At 51.2% G+C, this 27,307-nt stretch overlaps 1 protein-coding gene across 2 annotated transcripts in view; it reads left to right on the top strand.

Moving 5' to 3' along the window:
• The window catches only part of OSBPL5 (oxysterol binding protein-like 5), a 52,892-nt gene that overhangs the window by 11,939 nt on the left and 13,646 nt on the right, over positions 1–27,307 (top strand). For both annotated transcript variants that reach the window (XM_006893218.1, XM_006893217.1), the window contains 13 exons: positions 32–116; positions 2,688–2,862; positions 3,174–3,381; positions 4,448–4,632; positions 5,196–5,277; positions 8,106–8,204; positions 8,673–8,769; positions 9,344–9,442; positions 22,595–22,692; positions 23,604–23,693; positions 23,912–24,048; positions 24,389–24,574; positions 24,850–24,976. In XM_006893218.1, coding sequence (XP_006893280.1) covers positions 32–116; positions 2,688–2,862; positions 3,174–3,381; positions 4,448–4,632; positions 5,196–5,277; positions 8,106–8,204; positions 8,673–8,769; positions 9,344–9,442; positions 22,595–22,692; positions 23,604–23,693; positions 23,912–24,048; positions 24,389–24,574; positions 24,850–24,976 — 1,668 coding nt within the window. The remainder of the gene's footprint in view (positions 1–31; positions 117–2,687; positions 2,863–3,173; positions 3,382–4,447; positions 4,633–5,195; positions 5,278–8,105; positions 8,205–8,672; positions 8,770–9,343; positions 9,443–22,594; positions 22,693–23,603; positions 23,694–23,911; positions 24,049–24,388; positions 24,575–24,849; positions 24,977–27,307) is intronic.

Here is a 27,307-nt window from a genome sequence, read left to right as displayed (position 1 = left end):
CCACACATGATGCGCATCTCTCCCTCTGCAGGGCCCCAAAGGTGAGACTGTGGGCTCCATCACACAGCCCCTCCCCAGCAGCTACCTGATCTTCAGGGCTGCCTCTGAGTCAGACGGTGAGTCACCCCTGAGCCCCTGAAGTGGAATGGGCCCTCGAGAGTGTAGACCTGGGTGTCTGGGGCCTGGTTCCAAGAAGCAGAGGATGCTGTGGGCCCTGCCCTCCCACCACCACTCACAGAGGCAGCCTGAGGCCACAGGACAGGCAGACCTGCTACTCTCTGGCCCACCTCACTGAGCTGCAGTTTCCCCATGAGTAAAATACCAGTGACTGGGGCCCCTCTCTCCCCAAGGCTAAAGGCACTCTGGTGGCACAGTGTTCAAAGTGCTCTGATGCTACCAGGAGGTGTGGTTAAATCGTGAGGGAAGAATTTCCCATCTTTCTCCCTCAGAGCCGCTCATGAATTAAAACAGCCAGGGAGAAGCAGCCTCAGGGTTAGCAACCCAGGTAGTCACTGACCAGCTCCCAGAGCTGCAACAAGGTTACAGCAGCGGCAACAATGTTACTGAAATTGTAGTCCTGCCTTGGTTGTTACAGTGCCTTCTGGTGGCTGCTCTGAGTAATGCAGCTGTTCCCCTTTCTCAGAGTCCTGGGAAGCAGGGGAGGGCTCACGCTGGCCAGCGGTCCAAACAGGCAGGTTTCTGTGAGATGCACTTGACCTTGACTTCTGAGGGGCTCTGACCCTAGAGGCTAGGGCGCTTTGGACTGGCCTTTTCTCCTGCTGCTGTACACTGCGCCCTGGTGGTCAGGCGTGGCATTGCGTTCTGTTCGGCACTGGCTGTCCCTATGTCCTTTCTGTTCTAGGGTCATTTGCCCAGCCCCCTCCTCTGTTCCAGGCCCCCTGTGGGCCTGTAGTGGACAGGCCAGACCATGCCTTCATGGAGCCTGTGGTATGAGTGTGAAGATGAGCAGGGAGGTACCTGACAGGGCAGCTGGAGAGGAAAAACCAGCTGAGTCCCTGATTGGAGGAGGGAGGGATCATGGAGGAAGGCACCCACAGCCCCCATGTATAGTAGGGTGGGCTTCCTGGAGAAGGTGACCGTAACCTTGGGATGGGTTTCAGAGGATGTGTAGTGTTCAGAAGCTACATCCTTCCCATCCTGGCCCCCAGGAATATTGGGGATCAGTCTGCTTTAACCTCAAGCCCAGCCCACAGCAATAACCAGAGTGGGCCCCAGATGCTCTGGGGGAATCAGAGCAACCTGGTGTCCAGGACCCTGGGGTTCCCTCACCCTGTCCATCCCCCCACATGCCATTTGAACACTGGCCTCCAAAGGAGTAGGGGTCCTTGGACTTAAAAGTTGAGTAGAGAGATACCTCTCCAAGATGTCACAGTCCAGACTCAGAATCAGGTACCGTCAGCATTCCCCAGCCTGGTGTCGTACGGAAGGCAACCTAGGAATCCTTCCCTGAATGACTCAATTGTTCCACCTCGTTAAGTCCTCAGTGTTGGAACTGACTTTCTCCCTCGAGCTGCTGGTAGATTCGAACCACCAGAGCTGCTAGACCTTTGGGCTGGCTGCACAGATCCCTGGGGACTGCACAACCAGAGCAACCTTCTCGGACCGGCATGGACCTGGGTTTGGACACATTCATTGTCTAAATCAAGATTCTAGGGGGAAGGGGCTGTTGGTAGTCACAGCAGGAGGTCTGGAGGAGGCTGGGTGGGACCCAGGGCAGTTGACATTGGGACACTCAGTGGTCCCTGGCCTGGGGACAAGGGCAGGGCCCTGAGCTGCCTCAACTCTCTAGCTGGAGATCACTCTCCACTCAGGGTCAGCAGGAGGGCGCAGGGCTCTGCCAGCACTTAGCCTTGCTCTTGTCGGGCAGTCCTCCGCTCTCTGCCTCCCCACAGGCAGGAGGCAGGCAACACTGTGCGCATCTGCGGGGCCACCTGGATGCGTGACCTTGAGCTGCTCAGCTGCCCTGCTGGGCCCTGGCCCTCACTAGTGCTCTGACTATTCTTTGAAACCCCTCTGCTGGGTAATTCTTCCAGTGACACACTCTGCCCACCCTGCACACGTGCACACACACACACACACTGTGCACACACACATCACACACCAACCATACCCCCCACACACAAACTACACATACACACCACACACACACCACAGACACACCCCTCACACACATACCACACACACACCACACACACACACACCACATACACCCACCCCACATACACCACACACACATACCACACACACACACAACCCCACACACACACACTCTACACACACCATACCCCACACACACACACCACATACACCCACCCCACACACCACACAACCACACACACACACCCTACACACACCACACACACACACCACATACACCCACCCCACACACACCACACACACACACACAACCACACACACACACCCTACACACACCACACACACACACCACATACACCCACCCCACACACACACACACATCAAACACACACCACACACACACACACACAGCCTCATTCAGAATTCCTGGTTTCTGAGCTGGGAGGTCTCCTGTGGGGGTGAGGTTGAGGGTGCTCCCAGTTGGGGAGGGACAGAAGCCAAGAAGGGGACAGGTGCCCTGCTGGGGTTGTTCCATGAGTGGCCTGAAGTCTCACTGGCTCTGTCCCCAGGCCGCTGCTGGCTGGATGCCCTGGAGCTGGCCGTGCGCTGCTCCAGCCTCCTGCGGCTCAGTGCCTGCAGGCAGGGCTCCGATGGAGAGCCGGGGTCCTCGCCGGACACGTACCCCTCTTCGCTGTACAGACTGCCCGGCTCGGCTGATGTCCATGCTGACCAGGACCTGTTCCCGTGAGCACCGGGCGGGGGGGGGGGGAACCTGGCCGTCACTGAGTAGGGGGGTCTCTGTTCATGTGGTGGGGAGTGTGCCTCAGAGCCCCGGTTGGCTCCCAAACCTCCCAGCAGGGGCACAGTACCTTCTCCGTCCACCGCCATGGGCCCTGACCACTCCGTTCTTGTTCCTCCATCTGTGAAATGGGCTTCCATCTTGGGCTGCAGATGGTGTGAGGCCCCTAGCAGTGCGGGCTGGCTGGGTGTGCATGGCCTTGCCCAGATCCATGGACAGACACCTCCTCCCCATTGGCCATCTGTCTGTCTTCTAGACTGAATGGGCCGTCACTGGCTAACCACCTGGAGAATGACGCCTTTTCAGACAAGTCAGAGAAGGACAACGCCGAAGAGTCAGACGACGAGACACAGGACCACAGCCGCAAGACCCCAGAGAGTGGCAGTGACCGCTCAGAGCCACAGGGCAGCCCGGTGCGGAGGGGGACCACGTACATGGAGCAGACCTCCGAGGAACTGGGGGAGGTGAGAGCTAGGTGCCCCATCAAGTCAGAAGGACTGAAAGGGGGTCTGCAGGGCCTGTGCCAGGGCCTTTCCCACACTGTGGGTGCCCGTGTGAGCACACCCTTTCACCCCCTGGATAGCAGTGCCGGCTCCCTAAACACAGGCAGCTCCATGGCGGGGTGATGTGCCGCCGTGGGAGAGGACGGGCCTGGAGATAACCATTGGCCTCTGGGGAGGGCAGCGGGCAGTGCGGGCTGCGGAGCCAGCCGAGGCTGGGACTCTGTGACCTTCACAGCTACACTCCCGGCGCCCAGGGAGACAGATGGAGTTCTGGTCCCCCGAGAAGCACACATGCAGACACGCAGGACACTGGAAGACACACTGGACGTTAGGAGGCATGTAGGATACTGGGGGACATGCTGGACATTAGGAGGCATGCAGGACACTGGGGGACATGCTGGACATTAGGAGGCATGCTGGACACGGGAAGACACGGTGGACACTAGGAGAAATGCAGAACATTGAGAGACACGCTGGACACAGGGAGACACGCCGGACACTGAGAGACACACAGGACACTGGAAGGCATGCTGGACATGGGGAGACATGCTGGACACAGAGACACACAGGACACTGGGAGGCATGCTGGACTTTGGGAGACACACTGGATGCTGGCAGACACGCTGTACACTGGGAGACATGCTGGACATAGGGAGACACTCGGGACATTTGAGGGCTCCTCCTGTGACTCAAAGGTGGGAGAGTCTTCTCAAGCTGAGGGGGGGACTCAGGTCCCCCAGGTAAGGGCATGGTGTGTGCAAGGCAGAGGTCACAGGAAAGACTGGATGACGTCTGAGGTGTGTGCCTGGCAGGGTGGGTTCTCTTTGCCCCCCCCCACCTCTGCCTGACACAGTGAGAAGAGAAAGGCTGGAGGTGTGTGCCCAGGAGAGGGTGTTGAGTACGATGCCCCCCTGACCATCTGAGGAGAGGCTCCAAGAGGTGGTGCCTGGAGGAGTACAATTGCCCCCCAGTCCTGAGGAAGGGTGCCCACTGTTGGGGCGTACATCCTGACGCCCCTTTGCCACAGCTCGGCGAGGCGTCCCAAGTGGAGACAGTGTCTGAGGAGAACCGCAGTCTGATGTGGGTGCTGCTGCGGCAGCTGCGGCCGGGCATGGACCTGTCCCGCGTGGTGCTGCCCACGTTCGTGCTGGAGCCCCGCTCCTTCCTCAGCAAGCTGTCTGACCACTACTACCATGCCGACCTGCTCTCCAGGTGAGCGGGGAAGGGGGCATCATGTCCCCGTGTGCCCACCTGCTCTCCAGGTGAGTGCTCAGGGTGGGGGCACCATGCCCCATGTGCCCAGCCCACCCTGCTGAGTGGGTGGAAGCCTGAGTGTGCCCTGGCCTGCCTCCCTGAGGTGCCCTGAAACCCCGTGTCACTGGGCCAGACAGAGCCTTTGGCACGCCGGCCCCAGAGCAGAGCAGAGTTTGACACACGTCCTGGGCCCTGCCCTGTGGCCCAGCCAGGCTGCCTGGCACCTCACATCGGCACTACACATTCAGCACCATCTGGGGCGGCTACAGGGGACAAGGGACCACACACTCTGCACTGACCCGGGACAGGGGAGCACCACTCAGTGCTGGCTGGGGGCTTGGGAGGGTGGGTGCACCTGAGGACTTCATGGGTGAGCAAAGGGCAGACCCCCACCAGGTTCCCTACTGAGGACACTGGACAGGTAGCCTCGGCCTTATTTGTGTCAGGACTTGTGTGTGGAAGGTTGGGTGGAGGTCAGGACGCCACATGGACTCAAGGGCTCCCCCTGCCCCTCTTCACAGGGCCGCACTGGAGGAAACCGCCTACAGCCGCTTCAAGCACGTGTTGCGCTGGTACCTGTCTGGTTTCTACAAGAAGCCCAAGGTGAGGAGGTTACCGCTCAGCACCCTCTTCCTGTACCCCACATGGGGACCTCAGATGGGGCAGGGCCCTAACTTCCACAGAGCAGACCCCAGCTCTATCCCCAGACAAAGGAACCAGGAAATGGGGAAACTTGGTCAAACTGTGAGACACCATGTTTGAGGATGGCTTTGGGATTTGTGAGGGCTGTTGAGTGAGGGACCCCAGCTTAGAGCCCCAAACCAGGCCTCTGAGAAGCCAGACCTGCGGGGAGGGTACTACAGCTCTACTCCTGCCCTGGCAGCCCCAGCAGAGTCCTGGGCTTCCCTGGAACCCTAGCGACTTGGAAACCACAGTTGTGTCTTCGCCTCTTCAGCAGGCACATGGGGAAAACAGGTTCAGGAAGGGGCAGGTGTCATCAAAGTCAGACAGCAGTCTGGGGCAGATCTGGAGACACACCTGCACAGGGGAGCCCCCCTCGCTGGGCAGCCAGGTGTGTGGTGTGCAGGTGTGTAACCACACAGGTGATGTCAGGCAGGGGGAGCTCGGGGACTGGATGTCAGCAGGCAGAACACGGTGAGGTCCCAGGGCTTGTCTCAGAGCAGGTGAGGGAACAGCAGGAAGCAATAGACTCAGGGCTGGGGGGGCTGGATGTGGATAAGTGCTGTTACAGGTGAGGGCACGGACAGCGTCAGGCAGCACAATGCACAGAGCTATTGAATGGAAAACCAACTTGCTTGGTGAACTTTCACTCAAATCACGTTTAAAAACAATTTTAAAAATTTAAAAGACATATCGATGAAATAGAATTGATAGGTAGCCCAGAAATCAGCTCATCTGTCTATGGTCAACCAGTTTTTGACAAGAAGACAAAATCAGTTAAGTGGGGAAATAACAGTCTTTTTAACAAATGGTGTTGGCAGAATTGGAAAACTATCTGTAGAAAACTCATATAAGACCCACACCTCACCATATTCAAAAACCAACTCAGGGAGGATCAAGGACCTAGGAGTAAAACCAGGGACTATCAGCTTCACCACAGAAAAGCGAGGAGCAGCTCCAGAAGGCCTAATCCACATTAACAGTCTCCTAAGTATAATGAAAACCTACAACCAGGAGAGAATAAAATAGATGAATGGGACCTTCTAAGAATCAAATCCCTGTGTACATCTCAAAAGTTCTCCAGCAGGGTAAGAAGGAAAGACACAGACTTGGAAAAATATCTAGCAATGACGTATCTGATAAGGGACTCATACCTAAAATTTATAGAATACTTAAGCACTTCAACAAGATAAAGGTAACAACCCAATCACAAAATAGGCACAAGATATTAACAGACACTTCACCAAAGAATTCAGATGGTGAACAAACACACAAAGAAATGTTCAAAATCCCTAACTGTTGTTGTTGTTATGTGCCGTCAAGTCTCTTGTGACTCATAGCGACCCTATGTACAAGAGCCCTAAATGCCATTCTATCCTGTGCCAACCTCACCGTCTCAAACACACATTCCCACCACTCCACTCACAGAGTCTATCCATCTCATCGAAGGTCTTCCTCTCCTGCGCTGTCCCTCCACTCTCCCAAACATGATGTCTCTCTCCAAGGACCAGTCCCTCCTTGCAACATGCCCAAAGTATGTCAGACGAAGCTTCAGAATTCTTGACTCCAAGGAGCATTCCGGCTTCACCCTCTCCAGGACAAACCTGTTTGTTCTCCTAGCATTCTATAGTATATTCAACATTCTCCTCCAGAACCACAGTTCAAAGGCATCAATTCTCTTTCTATCATCCCTATTCACTGTCCAACTCTCTGATGCATAGCGCGTAATTGTGAAGGCTATAGCCTGGATCAGGCGCACCTTAGTCTCCAGCCTGATGTCGTTGTTCCTCAGTACTCTTGAAAGGTCACTCACAGCTGACTTTCCAAATGCAATTGATGCAAATAAAAACAACGATGAGATATCATCTCACCCTAGCAACAATAGCAAAGTTCAACAGAGCCGCAAACAGCAAATGCTGGTGAGGTTGTGGAGAAATTGGAACCCTTATTCACCACTAGGGGGAGTGTAAACTGGTAAACCAGTATGGAAGGTGGTCGGTCTGGCACTTTCTTAAAAAGTTGGAAATAGAAATACCACTTGGCCCCACAATTGCACTGCCAGGAATATATCCTAAAGAAAACAGAGCCATGACCCAAACAGATGTATGCACACCCATGTTTCCTGCTGCTTCATCCACACTAGCAAAGAGATGGGAGCAACCCAAGTGCCCATTAACAAATGAGTGGATAGAAAAACCATGGTATGTTCACATAATGGAATACTACACAGCACTGAAAAAACAAGGAACTCATAGAACATTACACAACATAGGGAAGCCTGGAGGACATTATACTGAGTTAAAAAAAGGACAAATACTGCGTAACGCCACTGTTATAGAACGGAAAGCTGGGGAGTTTGGAGGAGACCAGGAAGGTAGATAGATACGAAACACTGCATTGGAACAGACAAGGGAGAGAACTGTTTAAAAGAGAGATATTTAGACATTATGTGTGATAACAGTCTGGAATAAGAGGTGCATAGCAAAGGGGCTGGAGAGGGAGGAGAGGAGGAGGGAGGAAATTGTGCAACAATTAATGAATGTTTTTAAAAAGAAAGTAAACTGGGAGAGGGAGGAACAATGAATGACTTAAAATCCAGCTTTTCTGTACTTTCATTAAAATCACAACTTAAAGAAAAAAAGGAGTTTACATATGTTTTGAAAAGCAGGTGGTGGTGTCAGATGCCCAGCCCTGTCCTAACCCACCCTGCTGACCGGTCAGCTCATGGACTCTCTGTCTCTTGTCCGCAGGGGATCAAGAAGCCCTACAACCCCGTGCTCGGGGAGACCTTCCGCTGCCGCTGGTTCCACCCCCAGACAGACAGCCACACCTTCTACATCGCCGAGCAGGTGAGACCCCACCCCCGGCACTGCTGCCCACAGGGGACACTCACAGGACACAGGGCTGTGATGACAGAGAGGGCGTCCATAGGGAGGGTGGGACAGGATGCCGCTATCCAGTCTGAGCCACCACCTGGAGCCCACGTGTGGTCAACTGTGGCCTCACTTCACGGGGTTCCCAAGGGCAGGTTGCCACGCCTTTCTGCCAAGGTGCCTGAGGGTAGACGTGAACCTTCAGCCTTTGCTAGCCACTGAGCGTGCTCTCTGTCTGCTGCCCTTGGGGGATCCTTGGAGGAAGAGGGCAGTGCACCCCGTGTCCTGAGTGCACCCTGAGGTGGAGTGGGAATCGTGGCTGCTCCAGGTGCCAGCGCTCAGGTGTGGTCCCTGCGCTCAGTGAGCAAGCTCTGGGCCTGAATGGGGCCGGAGGGCAGGAAGGCTGGGCTCTCACCTCGGCGGTCACCCTCTGCACCCTACCAGGTTTCCCACCACCCACCCGTGTCCGCCTTCCACATCAGCAACCGCAAGGACGGCTTCTGTATCAGTGGCAGTATCACGGCCAAGTCCAAGTTCTATGGTGAGGGACTGGGAGGGGCCACGGAACAAGCAGATGGTGGGAGTGCTCATAACCTGGGGTTGGGCAGAACCAGGGCCCATACAGAGCCTGGGGTCGGGCAGAGTCTATTACAACTCACAGGACAGGGAAGAACTTCCCCAAAGGGGGGGGTCTATAGCTGTAATCTTTAGAGAAGACCAACATATTTTCGTCTGTAAAGCAGTTGGTGGGTTTGAAACAATGACCTTTCAACAGATATGCACTTATAGATAGGAGTGTGTAAAAAATTAAAATTAAAGCAGGAGGTCAAGTTAGTTTGAAAAGTCCCTTAAGGACACCATCCTCCACTCAGAGAAACTTCGATTTATTCATTGAAGTAAAATGTGAATACACCGCAAGTTAAACAATCCCTCAGGACAGATGGCCATGAGAACTGGGCAGGACGAAGCCAGGAGATGCACCCACAGCCACACAGCTGGGGTGCTGGCCCCTCTAGACTTTCTGAAGGGGAGCTCAGAGCTGATGTTTGTGAAGTGTGGCCCAGGTCCTGAGGGCCATTGTCCACTCACTGTCCCTCTGCTCCCATCTTCTGCAGGGAACTCACTGTCAGCACTGCTGGAGGGCCAAGCCACGCTCACCTTTCTGAACAGAGAGGAGAAGTACACCATCACCATGCCGTACGCGCACTGCAAAGGTGAGAGTCTGGGCTGGACTGACTGACCTGGAACCGAGCCCAAGCCCCAACCGTCGGAGAGGTTCCTGGGCCCAGACTCTGCTGGTTTGGGTGTGCTTGGGGAGCTTTATTTCACTCACCTGCTCTTCAGTGGTGTGTTACCTGGGCGTGAAATTCTGGGAAGACTGACATCTATTCTTCCTTTGTTAACAACCTTTTATCATCGCCTGCTGGCGGCTTTTGTGACAAGTGAGAAGTTGTCTGCCTGCTTTTCTCAGAGCCGCTCTGGGCATCTTACAGCTGTTGTTCTGCAGCTTCAGTCTTGTGTATTATAGGTTGGATCTCTCTCTCTCTCTCTCTCTCTCTCCTTTTAAAATTTTTTAATCTGAAATTTCATGAGTTTGTTCAAGCCTGGAGAAGATAATTAAGAGTGTTAGTATTATTCTCTACTGATGAGATTCTAGTAAAATCTATTTAGAAACCAAAACTAAGCCCCTTGCCATCAAATCACTTCTTACTCATGATGACACCCCCCCCCATCAGGTTCCAATGTTGTAAGTCTTTATGGGGGGAGACAGCCTCATCTTCCTCCATTGGAGCAGATGGTGGATTTGAACTGCTGACCTGATATGTTGTACACTGCGCCACCAGAGCTCCTCTATTATATTGCACAAAATATGTCATTTTAATGTCAAAAGAATTGCTACCTTTGAGCTGTGGTGTTGGAGAAGGGGACTGAATATCCCAAGAACTGCCAAAAGAGCATATACTGTAGAGAAAGTGCAGCCAGGGTGCTCCTTGGAGACAAAGATGATAAAGCTTTGTTTCACATACTATGGACAAGTTGCTAGGAAAGGCTATTCCATGGAGAGGAAGACCATCAACCAGGTGGATTGAAACAGTGTCAAACACAATCAAACCTGCAGCAACAGGTTTGATTGTGTCAGAGATTGTGAGGACGGCACAGGACAGGAGAAGGTTCAGATTTGTGGTTCACAGGGTCACAATGAGTTGTACTCAACCTGATGGCACCTAACAACAACAACAACGACGACAAAGGTACCATCAGGAGCACGTTGACCGTCCTTCATTAAAGATGTGTTTGTTCTTTTTATAGTCCATGACAGAGACAGTACTCTTCACTAATTTGGAGGCATCAAACCTTCTGTCTTCCTGATTTGTCCAATTATTGTGGGTTTGATTTGCATCTCTCTTATTACCAGAGGTGTGGAGCATTTCTTCATGTGTCTGTTGGACATCCAAATGTCTTCCTCGGTGAAAAATCTTTCCATGTCTTTTGCCCATTTTGTAATTGGGTTATCAGTCTTTTTCTCCTAGAGGCCCGGGAGTATTCTGTAAACTTTTATTATGAGATTCTTATCTGAGATAATGTTGCCAAATGTTTTTTTTTCCCAGTCTGTAGGTTTTCTTTTCACCCTCTTGGAAAAATTTTTCAGTAAGCACAGAGATTTAATCTTTAGAAAGCCCCATCCATCAATTTTATCCTCTCCTAGGCCTTCTAAGCTTGGTTCCAGTTTGTCTCTTATGAAGCTTATGGTTTTGGGCTTTGAGTTGGTTTTTGTGTATGGTGTGAGATGTGGATCCTGATTCAGCTTTCTGCAGGTAGCAGTCCATTCTTGCCAGCATCATTTTTATTGAAGAGGTTGTCATTTCACCATTTGGTAGGTTTTCTTTTCTTACTGAATATCAGTGGACTATAGATAGATGTTGGAAGGAGGAGTGGCATCCACTTCCATAATAGCTTCCCTTCAGAAACCCTATGAACCTGGAGAGAGGATGAAAGGCACCCAAGCGTCGAGGACTCTCCTTCATAGGGTCGCTATGAGTTGCCTGCAACTTGACAGCACTTAACAACAACATAGATAGATGAGTCTATTTCTGGGTTCTCAATTTGGTTCCATTGGAATAAGTACCTGTCATTGTATCAGTACCATGCTGCTTTGGTTACTACTGCTGTGTAGTAGGTTTTGAGGTAGGGAGTGCTACACCTCCCACTTCATTTATTTTTTTCAGAAATGCTTTGCTTATTAGGGGTCCCTTTTCTCTCCAAATAATCTTGACAATTTCCCTTTCAGGCCCCTTGAAAAATTAATTTGGTATCTGAATTGGGATTGCATTGAACATGTAGATTGTTTTGGGTAGGATTGTCATTTTCACAATATTGAGTTTTCCTATCCCATGAACAGGGAACATTTTCCATTTATATTTAGGTCTTTTATTGTGTTTTGAAGAAATGTTCTGTAGTTGTATTTGTGCAGGTCTTTTGTGTCTCTAGTTAGGTTTATTCCCAAGTATCTCGATTTGTGGTTGACTATTGTAAATGGTATCGCTTTCTTGGTTTCCTTCTCTGAGTTCTCTTTGTTACTGTTGAGAAAACCCACTGACTTGTATATTGATCTTATATCCTGCCACCCTACAAAATTGGTCTACTAGCTCTAAGAATATTTTTGTTGAGTCTTTGTGCTTTTCCATATACACTATCATATTATCTGCAAATTTGTTGTTGTTGGGTACCAGCGGGTTGAATACCACTCATTGTGACCCTATGAACAAAAGATCTGAACCCTGTTCTACCCTGAGCCATCCTCACACTTCCTGACGCACAAGAGTCCATCATAGTAGTCTTCATGTCAGTCACCTGTTTGATGGTCTTCCTCTCCTGCGTCAACCTTCCACCCTTCCCAGTATCATTCCACTTTCCAAGGAATAGCCCCTTCTAGCAACATGCCCAAATTATGTGAGGTGAAGCCTCATCATTCTTGCCTCCAAAGAACACTCCGGCTACACCCTCTCCAAGACATATCTGTTTGTTCTCTTAGCCGTCTGTGGGGTGTTCAGTGCTCTTCTCCAGCACCACAGCTCAAAGGCATCAGTTCTTTTTCTGTCATCCTCATTCATTGTCCAGCTCTCAGATGCATAGTAAGTAATTGGAAAGACAAAAAAAGGCCTAAATTAGACACAACTTGCTCCTCAAACTGACATCATTATTCCTTAATATTTTGAAGAGGTCCCTAACTGCAGATTTTCCCAGTACAATATGTCTTCTCATTTCTTGACTATTGGTACCAAGCATATTAATTGCTCCTACGTATAGAGCCAAAGAAGAAATAATCTGCTTATAGTGACAGTTTAACCATATATCTTTGCTAATCGGGGTGCCTTTTCTTTCCTTCTCTTATCGTATTGCCCTAGCAAGCACTTCCAATACAATACTGAATAGAAGTGGTGACAGTGGGCCACCTTGTCTGCTTCCCATTCAAAAGGAAAATGCTTTTAGTCTTTCTCCATTGAGAATTATGTTGAGTTTTGGTTTTGCATATATACTTGGCTCCACAGTCAACACTCTTGGCACCAGCAGCCAGGAAATTAAAAGACATACTGCGATGGGAAAGTCTGCTGTTAGGGACCTCTCTAAAGTACTGAAGAGCAATGGTGTCTCTCTGGAGACTAAGGTGCATCTGATACAGGCCATGGTCTTTGCAATCACTTGTTTTGCGTCAGAGAGCTGGACAATGACCAGGGAGGATAGAAGGAGAATTGATGCCTTTGAGCTTTGGTGTTGGAGAAGAGTTTCGAGGGTACCATGGACTGCTAAGAAAACAAACAGATTCATCCTGGAGAGGGCTAAACCAGTCTGCTCCTTGGAGGCAAGGATTTTGAGGCTTCGTCTGACATACTTTGGTCATGTTGTAAGGAGAGACCGGTCCTTGGAGAAGGATATCGTGCTTGGGAGGGTGGAGGGCAGGCGCAGGAGGGGAAGGCCCTCTATGAGGTGGATTGATTCAGTGGCTGGGGTAATCAGGATGAGTGTGTCGGAGACAATGAGATTTTCACAGAACAGAGCAGGGTTTAGGGCTGTTGTACATAGGGTCGCTATGAGTCGCAAGCGACTCGACAGCACTTAACAACAACAACTTTTTACCATATTGAAGAAAGTCCCTTCTATTCCTATTTTGCTGAGTGGCTTAATCAGGAAGAGGTATTAGATTTTGTCAAATGCCTTTTCTGCATCAATTGCTAGGATCATATGGTTCTTGTTACTTCCTTTATTACTGTAGTGAATGACATTGATTTTTTTTCTTATGTTGAACCATCCTTGCATACCTGTTTTGAATCCCACTTGCCAAGATGAATTATATTTTTGTTGTGCTTTTAGATTCTATTGGCTAGGATTTTGTTAGGAATTTTTGCATTAATGTTCATGGGAGATAATTTATCTGTAGTTTTCATTTTTTGCAATTTCTTTACCTGGTTTTGGCATTAGGGTTGTATTTGCTTCATAGAATGTCTCTGGGAGTGTACCTTCTTTTTCTATTTTTTTTAAAATAATTTGTGTAGAATTGGTGATAAATATTCTCTGAATGTTTGGTATAATTCGGGATTTGTGGCGGTTACGGGCCAGAGGATTCTTTTTACAACCTATTCACTTGCAGCCATGGTCCAGGGAATTTTTCAGACAAAAGCCGTGGGTCAGTTAACATTTGTGCGCAGGTTCATGGAACCCTCACTGCTCAAGCTGCCATCTTTCGATCCTTGAAACAGTCTTTAATTATTACCTTGGTTTCTTCCAAATATGTTGACCAACTCTTTTTGGTATAATGACTTTTTAGTCTTTTTTTTTTTTTTGGCGGGGGGGTTGATCCTTTTTATGTCAGTAATATTTTACTAGTAGAATCCTTCAGTTTTGAGGTTTGGGGCTTGAATTTTGTTTTTCTTCAGTTCTTCCAGCTCAAGCAGTCCTTGCATGTGCTTCTCTTTTGGTTTCTAACTCCAGGTCTTTGCACATTTCATCACAACACCTTGCCTTGTCCTCCGACATGTGCTGAAATTTTCCATTCAGCTCTCTTACTTCAATATTTTTCCTTTGGCTTTAGCTTTTCTCTGTCCTAGAACAAGTTTCAGAGCAGAACCTCATCAGACATTAATTTTTATCTTTTCTTTCTTTTCTACTTTACTCTCTTCGTGTATGAAGACTTAGGTTAAACCATCTCATTAATTTCTTTTCTCTTTTTGATTTCTATACAATCAACACAGCCAGGAAATTAAAATATGAATTGCATTCTGAAAGGCAGCTGTCAGAGACCTCTCCAAAGTACTGAAGAGCAATGATGTCAGTCTGGAGACTAAGGTGACCTGATTCAGGCCATAGTCTTTGCAATTACTTACTATGTATCAGAAAGCTGGACAATGACTAGGGATGATAGAAGAAGAATTTATGCCTTTGAGCTGTAGTGCTGGAGATGAGTATTGAATATACCATGGACTGCTAGGAGAACAAATAGATTCATCCTAGAGAAGGTGAAATCAGGCTACTTCTTGGAAGCAAGGATTCTGAAGCTTCATCTGACATACTTTAGACATGTTACAAGGAGGATCCAGTCCTTAGAGAAGGACATCATGCTTGGGAGGGTGGAGGGACAGTGCAGGAGAGGAAGATGCTCTATGAGATGGTTTGATTCAGTGACTGGAATAATGGAGGTAGGTGTGTTGGAGACAGTAAGATTGGCACAGGATAGAGCAGGTTTTAGGGCTGTTGTACCTAGGGTCGCTATGAGTTGCAGGTGACTCTACTGCACCTAACAACAACAACAGTTCTATCAGTCTGTCTGCAGTTCACGTTTACCTATGGTTTAACTTTTATTCACTAAGATTTCAATCTTGTTGGATTCTTCCTTCCTCCTCAGAAGTTCTTCGTTCTAAATCATATCTGCCTTTGATGTGTGTTTCCTGTTGACAGGTCCTCTTAAATCACTTTAGACATCTAAGCAACTTGAGTCTATGTGCTCAACCAGTAATTCTAGTCTTCTGATTTGCTGGTTCTTGCAGCAGATGCTCAGAATGGGAAGGGATGCTTACAATGTTTGGGTCTTTCCTGCTGTGGACCACTCAGGGAGGGTGAATTTGAATCCACGCTTCCCTGATAGGAGCCCTGTGCTTAGAGCTTTTCTTTTGTTGATATTCTTAGTTCCAGACCAACACAGCCATTTCCTCAGCTTTCCTGTTAGGACAAATGGACATTCAGCCACTCTCCCTTTCACTGAGGGGGCAGCCATGTGACAGACCTCAAAGCTGTGACTTTGGCCCAAGGTTTGGCCTCCCATCACTATGGGAACCTCAGCGAGTAAGGTCTCAGGCCAGCCAGCCTCCTCTCCGGTCTGCAGCTCTCTCTACTTCCTCTTTTCTTCCACCTTCCCTTCTTTCGCTTTTTCTTCCCTGAAGTTGCCCTTATCCTTTTTTTTAAAAAAAACAATAATAATTTTAATGAAAGTTTACAGAGACTTTGGATTTCCATGCATTAAATGTTGCACTTTTCTCCCTTCTTACCTGTTCTCCCCAGTACACTCCCTTCTTGGAAAAGTTAAAAAAAATTCTTTCATTGTTTTACAATTCCTCCCCCCTAGGTCCACTCCACCGTGCTGCCTTCATTCTGGACTCCTGTCATGACAAAAATACCTAGTCACATATCCCTTTTAAACAGTTCTCTCCCTCATCTGTTTCAATGCAGTATACATAATTTATCCCATCTTTCTCAGTCTCCTCCCAACCCCAATGTCAGTCCCGTTTTACAACAGTGACACTGCAGTATTTGTCCTTTTGTGACTGAGATATTTCACTCAGCATAATGTCCTCCAGGGTCACTCATTTTGTATATTTCATGAGTTCCTTGTTTTCCAATGCAGCATAGTATTCCATGGTGTGAATATACCACAGCTTCTCTATCCTTTTGTTTGTTGATGAGCACTTAGGTTGTTTCCAGTCTTTGCTATTGTGAACAAAGCTGTGATAAACGTGGATATGCATACATCGTTTGGGTAGCAGTTATGCCCTTATCCTCTTGTTCGCTCATCTGTGCATCTGGTGAACCATCATATAGAGTTCGGACTTTTTCACTGTGGATCATTTCAAGCACATGAATGTGCAGGGTCACTCAGCGAGCCCCATGCACCTCCCACGTGGAGAGCCCCATGCACCTCCCACATGACAAGCCCCATGCACCTCCCACGTGAGGAGCCCCATGCACCTCCCACATGACGAGTCCCATGCACCTCCCACGTGACGAGGCCCAAGCACCTCCCACACGACGAGTCCCATGCACCTCCCACACAGACGAGTCCCATGCACCTCCCACGTGGCGAGTCCCATGCACCTCCCACATGAGGAGCCCCATGCACCTCCCACGTGAGGAGCCCCATGCACCTCCCACGTGACGAGTCCCAAGCACCTCCCACATGACGAGTCCCAAGCACCTCCCACGTGAGGAGCCCACACGTTAGTTTCTCCTGTAGCCTGTACGGAAGCTCTGGTGACGTGGTCCGTAGGGGTTTGCACTGCTAACCCGAAGATAGTGTCCCTGTGGTTGTTCAAATCCACCAGCAAATCGTCAGGAGAAAGGTGGGCAATCTCTACCCCTGCACGTTACAGCCTCAGAAAACCCTCTACAGGGAAGCTGTGAGTCGGTTCCAACTTGACAGCAGTGAGCCTAATACCCCGCTCCCTAATCTGAAAGTTAGCTGGAGACACCATGCCGTATTGTCTGTGTGCTTCATTGTATGGCGCTCATCTTGGTACTGGAGAAACCATTCTAGAGAGAGGGTTTGAGTGGGGAAAGCAGCAGCTTTATTGTGTGTGTGCACTTACAGGAGAAGGAGTGTTGTGACGTGCAGTGAATGCCCTGGTTTGACCTCCCTTTCCTCGAGAAAGAATTGAACCAGCGGGAGAGAAGAGAAGAGAGACCATGGGTGGGTCTCCTGGCTGTGTCCTCCTGGAAAGAGCCCGGTGTGGGCCGAGCTTTTGTTAGAGCACGTGGTTGAGAGGAAAGGCAAGGAGACAGGATGGAGATGAAAGAAAAGATATTTTTATTAGAAAAAATGCGTCTCACAGGGTGAGATGGGCCATTTCTGCAGAGCTGAGGGTGGAGAAAGATGCTTCGCTAGCCAGCATGGCTTAGTAAAGCTGGCTGGCTCTCCAGTGTGACGTGCTGCTGGGCTTGAGGCTGAGCCAATGGACGATGTGGTGGGTGGTCAGTGCATGATGTGTGGTCAGTGCATGATGTGTGGTCAGTGCATGATGTGTGGTCACTGGATAATGTGTGGTCAGTGGATGATGTGCGGTCAGTGGATGATGTGCGGTCAGTGGATGATGTGTGGTCAGTGGATGATGTGTGGTCAGTGGATGATGTGTGGTCAGTGGGTGTTGTGGTGGACCGTTGTGGTCCCCTGTTCTTGGTGTCACTCTTGGGCCTGAAACCAGTCAAGCCTCTATTGGGCATGTCAAAATCATGAGGCCCCGAGGCCCAGTGCCCTCGGTTCAGGTTGGGTAGAGCCCAACACTGGTCACTTTGCTTGACCCCCACTCCTTGCTGGCTCCCAGTGTGGGCTTCATCTGGTTCTGTCCTGATTCTGTCCCTAATTCTCCTTCTCCCCAACCTCTCCTTCTTTCTGCCTGACTTTAGCCGGAATCTGACATGAACTTCCCAAAGCTGTCTCCACAGGGGAAGGTTCTGATATTTGTGGGCCAGGTTATTTGGGAAGTCAGAGGTCAGAGTAATTGTTGTGGAGTCAGAACCCCCATAAGTGACCCCCGGGAGGGTTTTGGAGGCTACAGATCCCACTGGAGGGGACTGCCCATCTTTCTCCCTCAGAGGACCTGGTGGACTGACCCAGCAGAGAGGCCTGGCCGTGGGTCCACAGCCGTCCCTCTGGGGGCCCCCCTAGAGCTTCAGGCTCCCCGGCACTTTCAGGAGGGAAAGGCGAGATTGTCCTTAGAAACGGAGAATCTGCAAATCCGTCGGCATGAGTACCTGACCTCCGGGATGGCATCTTCAGGTCAGCTGTCCAGTCGTCACGGGGCATGCCAAGGCTTTCAAAATGGTGTCTGTCCTGCTAGGTGCTTGGTCATCATGGAGTGTGGCCTTTCACGATGACCGCCCTCTCGGAGGTCGCACAGGGGTCACTCACACAGCTCACCCAAGCCCCTAGGCGCGTTAAAGGTGGCTGATAAGAGGGAAGGCCTGGGGCACACCGGCTGCCCGGCAGTCTGAGTTCTTAGGCCTTGGCGTCATGTGTAACCACGTGCTGGCCTTCATGGTCCGAACTGTCTCCGAGGAAAACACTTTGATTCAGTACATAATGGAAAGAGAATAAAACAAATAGCAAAATCTGTGGTTCAGTGCAACCCTAGCAGTAACTCTAAGTTTAGAACAGTTAGAGGTTTTTCTTGCTGTTCCCTGAAAGGCCGCCTTTGAAACGAGATCTTAAGGACCTTATTCAGTGTGTTACCAGACGGGGAGTGAGGCTCGGCCACAGGCTGCAGAAGGGAGAGGCAGACCTCAGCGTCCACACAGGGCTCCAGGGTGATGAGCTCTTCCTAACGGGGTCCTTCCAGCCTGAGGACAAGGGGCCTCACCTGCTACAGGCCTCTTCCAACTGCCCTTCTCGGCCACAAGGGCACTTCTTGCCTTTGAAATACTCTGAGAGAAGATAGTTGTCTATTGTCATCCCTTCATAATCATGATTGTCATCTCACCTAAAAGAATCTTCTAGGTGGGTCCCTGGTGCCTGTGGGAAGTTGAGCATGTTCCTCTGCCCCAGGTGCTTCCTGGACCTAAGATGTTGACTTGACCTAGCAGAGCCTTGACTGGGTTCAGACACGTTCCTCTGTCCCCGGTGCTCCCTGGGCCTAAGATGTTGGCTTGGCCCAGCAGAGGCCTCTCTGGGTTCAGACAAGTTCCTCTGCCCTGCGTGCTCCCTGGACCTGAGACACTGACTTGACCCAGCAGAGCTTTGACTGGGTTCAGGCACAGCATCTTCAACAGGACTGCTGGCTCCATCGCACGATGTGTCCTGTCCACTGTGTCGTGATGTGAGGGACGTCGGCACTCCTCAGCTGACTTCATCGGCATGTGGTGATGTTCTGTCGTCCAAGCTTCACTCCACCGACAGGAAGATCTCGTCCACTCTAGTTTCCCGAGATGTTCAGGGCATTGAGGATCAAGGCCCACTTTGTCATGTTTCTGAACTTCCCCTGGTGTCTGCCAGAGGTAGTGGTTACTGAGTTGGCATAAACGTGTATGCTGGTTTCAGGACACTGTGTCCATTGATGCCTCAGTGGGCCCATCTTTGGCCAGTAAGAGGGCCTCTTCAAGTCGGCCCATGGGTCCCCTGATGTCACCTTCCCTTTGCTCCTAGGGGGCAGAGCAAGAACAAACCTAACAGGTGGTGCAAACGGTCAACTCTCACAGCTGCTAACCAACACTTCGGAGGCTCAGGTCTACCTAGTTCCTGAAACGGGCCATGGAGTTGCCTGCAGCTCACAGTGACCCTGTATACGTTAGCTCTGGACCTGCCCTGTCCTGAGCCAATCTCATCATCTCCAACAGACCTAATCTCATTGCTCCAGTCACTGAGCCAATCCATCTCATCCTGCGCCCTCCTTTCCTGTGCAGACTGTGCCTCCACCCTTCCAAGCATGATGTCCTTCTCCAAGGACTGGCCCCTCTGGCCCAAAGAATATGAGACAGAGCTTCAAAATCCTTGGCTCCAGGGAGCAGATTGGCTTCACCGTCTCCAGGACAGACCTGATGGCTCTCCTGCCAGTCCACAACTGTTCAATACTCCTCTCCAGCACCACAGCCAAAAGGCATTGATCCTTCTTTTATTATCCTAAGTTATTGTCTAGCTCTCAGATGCATAGCAAGTAATTGCAAAGATCATGGCCTGGATCAGGCACACCTTAGTCTCCAGACTGACACCGTTGCTCTTCAGTACTCTGGAGAGGTCCCTGACAGCAGTCTTTCCCAATGCAGTTCAACTTTTGATTTCATGACTGCTGGTGCTACAAGTGTTGAGTGTGAAACCAAGCAAGCTTTGAGGGTCCAGGTCCACCTCGAGACACTTCAGAAGAAAGGCTTGATACCCTTCTTACCCCGAGGCATTGGGATCCTCAGGGTCACAGCTCTGTTCTGACCCCACGGGCTCAGCCTGAGACCACAGTAACTCGAAAGCTCTCCTCAGACACAGGGATGTTGAGACTTGATGTCACATCCTTTGGGCCTGTTATCAGGAGGGTCAGCAGAAAGGAGGAAGCGTGTCAGGGAGCTGGACTGGCACGGTGGCAGCCATGCTGGCAGCAGGGGGCTGGCACGGGACAGCAGGGATTGTGGGGATGGGGTGGCGTGGGGCAGCTTTCCTTCTGTTGTCCATGGGCTCACTGAGTCAGAGCCCCTCTTCCTAACTCTGCTTGCGCTCTTCTTCCTGGCGTGCTGGCAGTGCCCCCGGACACTCCTGGCTCCAGACCTGGCGTCACCCTTTCTCCAGGGAGCCCCACCTCCTTCCCCTCAGAGCCCAGATTCCAAGACTGCAATCTGGAGACCAGATGTGCTCCTTCCCAGAAGTGCAGTCACTGCGTCCAGAACTTTCCAGTGGCATGATCACGGGAAGCTTTTCTGTTTTAAGATAAAATAGAGTGAGCTCTGGTGGCCTAGTGGCAAGAAGCTGCACTGCAATCTGAGAGGTTAGTGGTTCAAATCCACCAGATGCTTTGCTGGAGAAGGAGGAACAATCTCCTCCTGTACCAGTCAAATCTGATTTGACAATACTCACACACAAATAATAAAAAGAATATATAAAATAGGTCTGTGGGAAGAATACAGTACTTTGTGGGTCCACCTGGGGCCCAGATCCAAAATGGTGACTTTCATGTCATTGATTTTGTAAAAGTTTTTATTGTGAGCTGATGCACATTATATATTATTAGGGAAAACCCATAAATGATATGGATTGTATCTCAACACCAAGAAGACAAAAATTCACCCCACTAGACTGGTGAGAAACATCATGGCAGACGGAGAAAGGATTGCAGTTAACAATGACTCCATCTAACTTGGATCCACAATCCTCAGTCAGGAGATCAGGAGACAGATTGCACTTGCAAAGTGTGCGGTCAGGGACCTCTCCAAATTATTGAGGAGCAGTGATAGCAATTTGAGGACTAAGGTGTGCTTGGTTCAGCCATGGACTTTTTAGTCCCTTGCTATGCATCTGAGAGCTGGACAATGAATAAGGATGACAAAAGAATTGATGCCTTTAAGCTGGTGTTGGAGAAGAGCACTGACTATCCCACGGACGGCCAAAAGGACAAACAGATATGTCTTGGAGCAGGTGCAGCCAGAGTGCTCTTGGAGGCAAGGATGATGAAGCCTTGTCCCACATACTTTGGGTACGTTGCTAGGAGACGCTATTCCTTAGAGAGGGGCATCATGCTTGGAAAGGTGGAGGGTTCAACAAAAGACGGGAAAACTCTTCACTAGATGGACTGACACAGTGACCACAGCAATGGGCTCAAATGTGTCAGAGATGATGAGGACGGCGCAGGACAGGTTCAGATCCATTGTCCATGTCGCTGTGAGTCATACGTGATTCAACAGCACCTAGCAACAAGCGTGTTATCACATTTGACACCTGATGTTTGTGACATGGACCACAGTGCCCACACTGTAACAGTCCCCTTCCCGTCTCAGCGGGTGGAAGGAAAGAACGGGAACATTTCACTCATCCTCCCTCCAAGTCCTCCTTCCCCACACTGGTCAGCCCGGTTCTCCCTGAAAGCGTCACGGCCGCTGGTCTCTCCCACGTGACCCACATCCCAGCCGGCCCCCACCGCGGGATGCAGTGTGCGCTGTGACGCTGGCCGTGGTTTCTGTCCTAAAGCTGCCAGGCCAGCTCCTCTGCAGGGCTGGACACCCAGTGGCTCGAGTGGGTCACAACTTGGTTGCTCTTTATGACCAGGTTGTATACATTGTACTGTTTGTCACAGTGTGTGTCTCTGTCCGTCCACTGATGGCGACCGCCTTGGGGATCTGGCAGGGAGCAGGTGGGCACCAGGCTTGGGAGCTGACCCTGGCACCGGGGACCCCAAGTCATCATGAGTGACAGATATGATATGTGTCCACAGGACAGAGGGCTCCTGTGAACCTGGGCAGGGGTGCTGGTGGACCTGACCTTACCAAGGGTGGGTGGTTTCCCGAGCATTGGCGTTAACAAGGCCCTGGGGAGGACACAGCTGCCGGTCCCACTTACCCACAGGGGCCTCAAACAGTGGTCAGTGCCCCTAGGTCTGGCTGACCCCATGACCCCCACCCTGGTGGTGTTTCAGGAATTCTCTATGGCACCATGACCATGGAGCTGGGTGGCAAAGTGACCGTCGAGTGTGAGAAGAACCACCTCCAAGCTGAGCTGGAGTTCAAGCTCAAGGTAGAGGGACCACCAGAGGGGGTGGTGGAGTGAGGGGTGGAAACCTCAGGGGCACTGTGTGCCCAGGCCCCCAGATCACCCCAAAGCATGTACCCACAAAGGTGCGACCCTTGGCCTCCATAGCGCACGTGGGGTCCAGGGCGGGGGCAGGCTGTCAGGGTGGCCAGTGGGGAGGAGGACCTGCCTCCATCCCTCAGGGAGCAAGGCATCACATCCAGCTCTGGGTGGGGCCCAGGGAAGGCCCTCCACACTGACCTGCCCCCCACACTCACCTGTCCCCCACACCGACCTGCCCTCCACACTGACCTGCCTTCCACACTGGCCTGTCTCCCACACTGGCCTGTTTCCCACACTGGCCTGTCCCCCACAAGCTTGGGCCTCCTGTCTCTGCCAGCTCTTGGGAGGGCATGGGCCTCTATGAGAGGGTGCACTGGGACACAAGGGGCAGACATAAAGGGGGGACAGTAGGAGAGGGTGTGGGGCTCAAGGAGAGATGCAGAGACTGAGAGGACATAGAAGGCTCAGGTACCACAGAGAGGACACAGGGACAGAGCCGAGTACACAGTGACCAAGGAGGGGGGAGGGGACACTAGGAGGGGTCATGGGCTCAAGGAAAGGGTGTGAAGACGTAAGGACACTCAGGGACACTAGGAGAGCACAGTGGACACAGGAGAGGGTACAGCATGCAAGGTGATAGCATGAGGCCTGAGGAGAGGACACAGGGACCGAGGAGAGGACATGTGACATCAGGAGAAGACATGGGGCCCGAGGAGAGGACATGGGGACATCAAGAGAGGACATGGGAACATCAGGAGAGGACATGGGACAGGGAATCAAGGGGAGTCCCCAGGGTCAAGGAGCAGGCGAGATGTGGAAGGAGAGGCCGCAGCCCTGACCTGGCGCCCTTGCAGCCTTTCTTCGGGGGCAGTACGAGCATCAACCAGATCTCGGGGAGGATCACCGCCGGGGAGGACGTGCTGGCCAGGCTCTCCGGGCACTGGGTAAGCTGGGAGACATGGGGCTCTCTGTTTGCTGGGTCAGGCCCCCAGGAATGGTGGGGGCTCTCTGTTTGCTGGGTCAGGCCCCCCAGGAATGGTGGGGGCTCTCTGGATGCTGGGTCAGGCCCCAGGCAGGTGCATGTGACGTCACCTGGTTTGCTGTGGCTTCTGGCCAGCCCCTCCAATCCGCTTGGCACCCTGAGCCCTGGGTCTCCTGGCAGGACCGAGAAGTCTTCATCAAGGAAGAGGGGTTTGGGAGTGCAGAGCTCTTCTGGAACCCATCGGGGGAGGTGCGCGCCCAGAGGCTGAAGCGACACGTGGTTCCCTTGGAGGAGCAGACTGAGCTGGAGTCCGAGCGGTGAGGAGGAGGAGGACACCTCAGGGCCCATCCCTGCTGGTGGCTCAGCGGGGCCCAGGGTGAACCTAGAAGGGATGGGCCTCAGCTGTGCCCTGGGGCCAAGGAGGAGTCTGCCAGAGCTGGAGGCAGCCAGAGGGCGAGGGGGGCTGGAGAAGAGCGGACTTGAGAGGTCAGTGGACGGCTGACACCAGTAGGGAAGAGCCATCTGTGACAGTGCCATGGGGGAGTGAGCTCCTGCCCCAAGGCACTGAGCCCCTCAGGCCATCCAGGGGGGACGACGGGTGGTGGTTCCAAGCCCCCCGGCATGACAGCCCCTCACTCAGCTCAGTGCTCTCCACAGACTCTGGCTGCACGTCAGCAGGGCCATCGGTGAGGGAGACCAGCACAAGGCCACGCAGGAGAAGTTCATCCTGGAAGAGGCTCAGCGGGGCCGGGCCCTGGAGCGCCAGCAGACCCTCACGCCCTGGACCCCGAGGCTGTTCCGGCTGGACCCTGCCACCCAGGAATGGCGCTACCGACATGAGGAGTGGGTGCTGGGCTGGCCCTGGGGGACCCTGGGATGAGGTCTTCTTCCAGGAGACACCCTAACTCCCCCCCTCCCTCCTACTGCCCCCACCCTGGGTGAGGACTGGAGGGCATTGAGAGGATCCTCACTTTGAGGATATGCCCTTAACGTCTCAAAGAGCATCCTGCCCTGCCCCTACCCTGGGTGCCAACCGCTGCTGGAAGGCTGAGGGCCTAGAGAGGGCCCCTCACCCTGACAGCTGCCCCTCTGCTGACCCCCACCCTGTGACCTTCCAGCCACAGCCCCTGGGACCCCGTGAAGGACATCGAGCAGTTCGAACAAGATGGAATTCTCCACACCCTGAGGAGGACAGCCACGGCCCACCTCACGCCCTTCCTGTGCAGCCCAGGGGCCAGGCACAAGGTGAGCCCCTGCTCCGGACCCTGAGCTCCTGACTGCTGTGGTGACCGAGCACCGCCTGGCCCTCAGAGCCTGGCCCTCTCTGTGCACTCCCATCACTAGCAGGGTCCCCTCTCTACTAGCAAGGTCCCTCCGACCCCAGTCCTTTTCTGCTCACTGCAGCACCCTGGTCAGAACAAGGGTCCATTGCCCCTCACCGCTCCTCCAAACACCTTCTTCAATGTTTCAAGACATGTTCCCCACCGATGAGGACACTGAGCCCTGCTCTCTCGGTCTCCCGTGCTGCTGACACAGACACAAGCGAGTGTGTCTCCGTTCCCTGTGCTGTGACATCACAAGTGGCACACCTCATAGGACAGGGCTCGGAGATGCTGTCCGTGGGTTTACTAGGAGTCGTAGTCTACAGCACTCATCCTGGTCCCTTTACACCTGATTGGTTGATCACATTGTGGGAGATGACTGCATTGTCACATGTTGTTGTTATGTGCTGTTGAGTCGCCTGCGACCCATGGTGACCCTATGTCCAGCAGCTCTGAAGCCTGCCCTGAGCCAGTCTCATAATTCTGACACACCAACGCCCATTGCCACAGTTACTGTGTCAATCCTTCTCATCCAGCATCTTCTTCTCCTGCACTGGCCCTCCACCTTCCGAGCATGTCCTTCTTCAAGAACCAGTTCTACTTGGTCACGTGCCCTAAGTCTCAAAATCCTGTCATTCAAGGAGAAATTTGGTTTCACCCTCTCCAAGACAGCTATTTGTTTTCTTGGCCGTCCATGGTACGTTCAAGACTCTTCTCCAGCACCATGATTCTAAGGCATCGATTCTTCTGTCATCCTTAGTCACTGTCAGTTTTCTGATTCATAGCAAGTGATTACAAAGACCACGGCCTGGATCAAGAGCACCTTGGTCTCTAGACTGACATTGCTTTTCAGCACTCTGGAGCCGTCCCTGACAGCAGATTTTCCCAATGCAATTTGTCTTTTGATTTCCTGACTACTGGTGCTAAGAGTGTTGATTGTGGAGCTGAGCAAACTGTAATTGTTAACAACCCCCATCTCTTCTCTATCATGATGCTGCCAATTGGCTCAGTGGTGAGAATCTTTGTTTTCTTGATGTTGAGCTTCAATCCATACTGAAGGCTGCAGTCCTTGACCTTCTGCAGCAAATGCTTCAGGTCCTCCTCAGTTTCAGCAAGCAAGGTTGTGTCATCTGCATAACGCAGGTTGTTGATGAGTCTTTCTCCAACCCGGATGCCACATTCCTCCTCATAGCCCACCTTCCCGAATGACCAGTTCTGCATATATATTGAAAAGGTGTGGAGACAGCATGCATTCCTGATGCACACCTTTCCCAGTTTTGAACCATATACTGTTTCCCTGCTCTGTTCTGAGGACTGCTTCCTGGTCCAAGGATAGATTTCAAATAAGCACAATCAAGTGTTCTGGGATTCCCATTCTCCTCAAGGTTAGCCATAACTTGTTGTGATCCACACAGTCAAATGCCTTGGCATAATCAATGAAACACAGATAGACATTACTCTGGTACTCTTCGCTTTCTGCCCAGATACATCTGACATTGGTGATAATGTCTCTAGTGCCACGACCTCTTCTTCTAAACCCAGCTTGTATTTCTGGTAGTTCTCTGTCAATGTACTGTTCGAGTCGTTTCTGGATAATCTTCAGCAGGATTTTGCTAGCGTGTAATATTAGTGATACTGTTCTATAATTTCCACACTCTGTTTGTTGGGTCACCTTTTTTTAGAATGGGAATAAATATTGATCTCTTCCAGTCAGTTGGCCAGGTAACCTGGAGAGCACATCCAGGGCAGCATCTGTTTGTTAAAATATGTCAATTGATATTCCATCAATTCCTGGGGCTTTATTTTTTTGCCAAGTCCTTCAGAGCAGCCTGAACTTCTTCCTTCATCATCATTGTCTCTTGATCGTATGTTGTTTCTTGAAATTCTTCTGTGTCAGCCAATTCTTTTTGGTACAGTCATTCTGAATACTCCTTCCATATTCTTTTAATGCTTTCTGAATCATTCAATATATTGTCCATAACATCCTTAAACCTTGCAACTCACAGCTTGAGTTTCTTTAGTTTCTTCAGCTTAAGAAATGCTGAGCAAATTTGACCCTTTTGATTTTCTGACCCCACTGCCTTGCACATTTCATTATAAAACTTTGCCTTGCCTTCCTGAACAGCCCTTCAAAATCTTCTATTCAGCTTCTTAACTTCTTGATTTCTTCCCTTTGCTTCGGCTTCTTGGTGCTCTAGTGCAATATTCAGAGACTCTTCTCACATTCATTTTGGGCTTTTCTTCTTCCTTCTTT

Source organism: Elephantulus edwardii, unplaced genomic scaffold, assembly GCF_000299155.1.
Source record: "Elephantulus edwardii isolate Elephantulus edwardi_28Jun2011 unplaced genomic scaffold, EleEdw1.0 scaffold00126, whole genome shotgun sequence".
NCBI lineage: Eukaryota > Metazoa > Chordata > Mammalia > Macroscelidea > Macroscelididae > Elephantulus > Elephantulus edwardii.
Note: the sequence above shows the minus strand (reverse complement) of the source record. Positions and strands in the feature narration are given on the sequence as shown.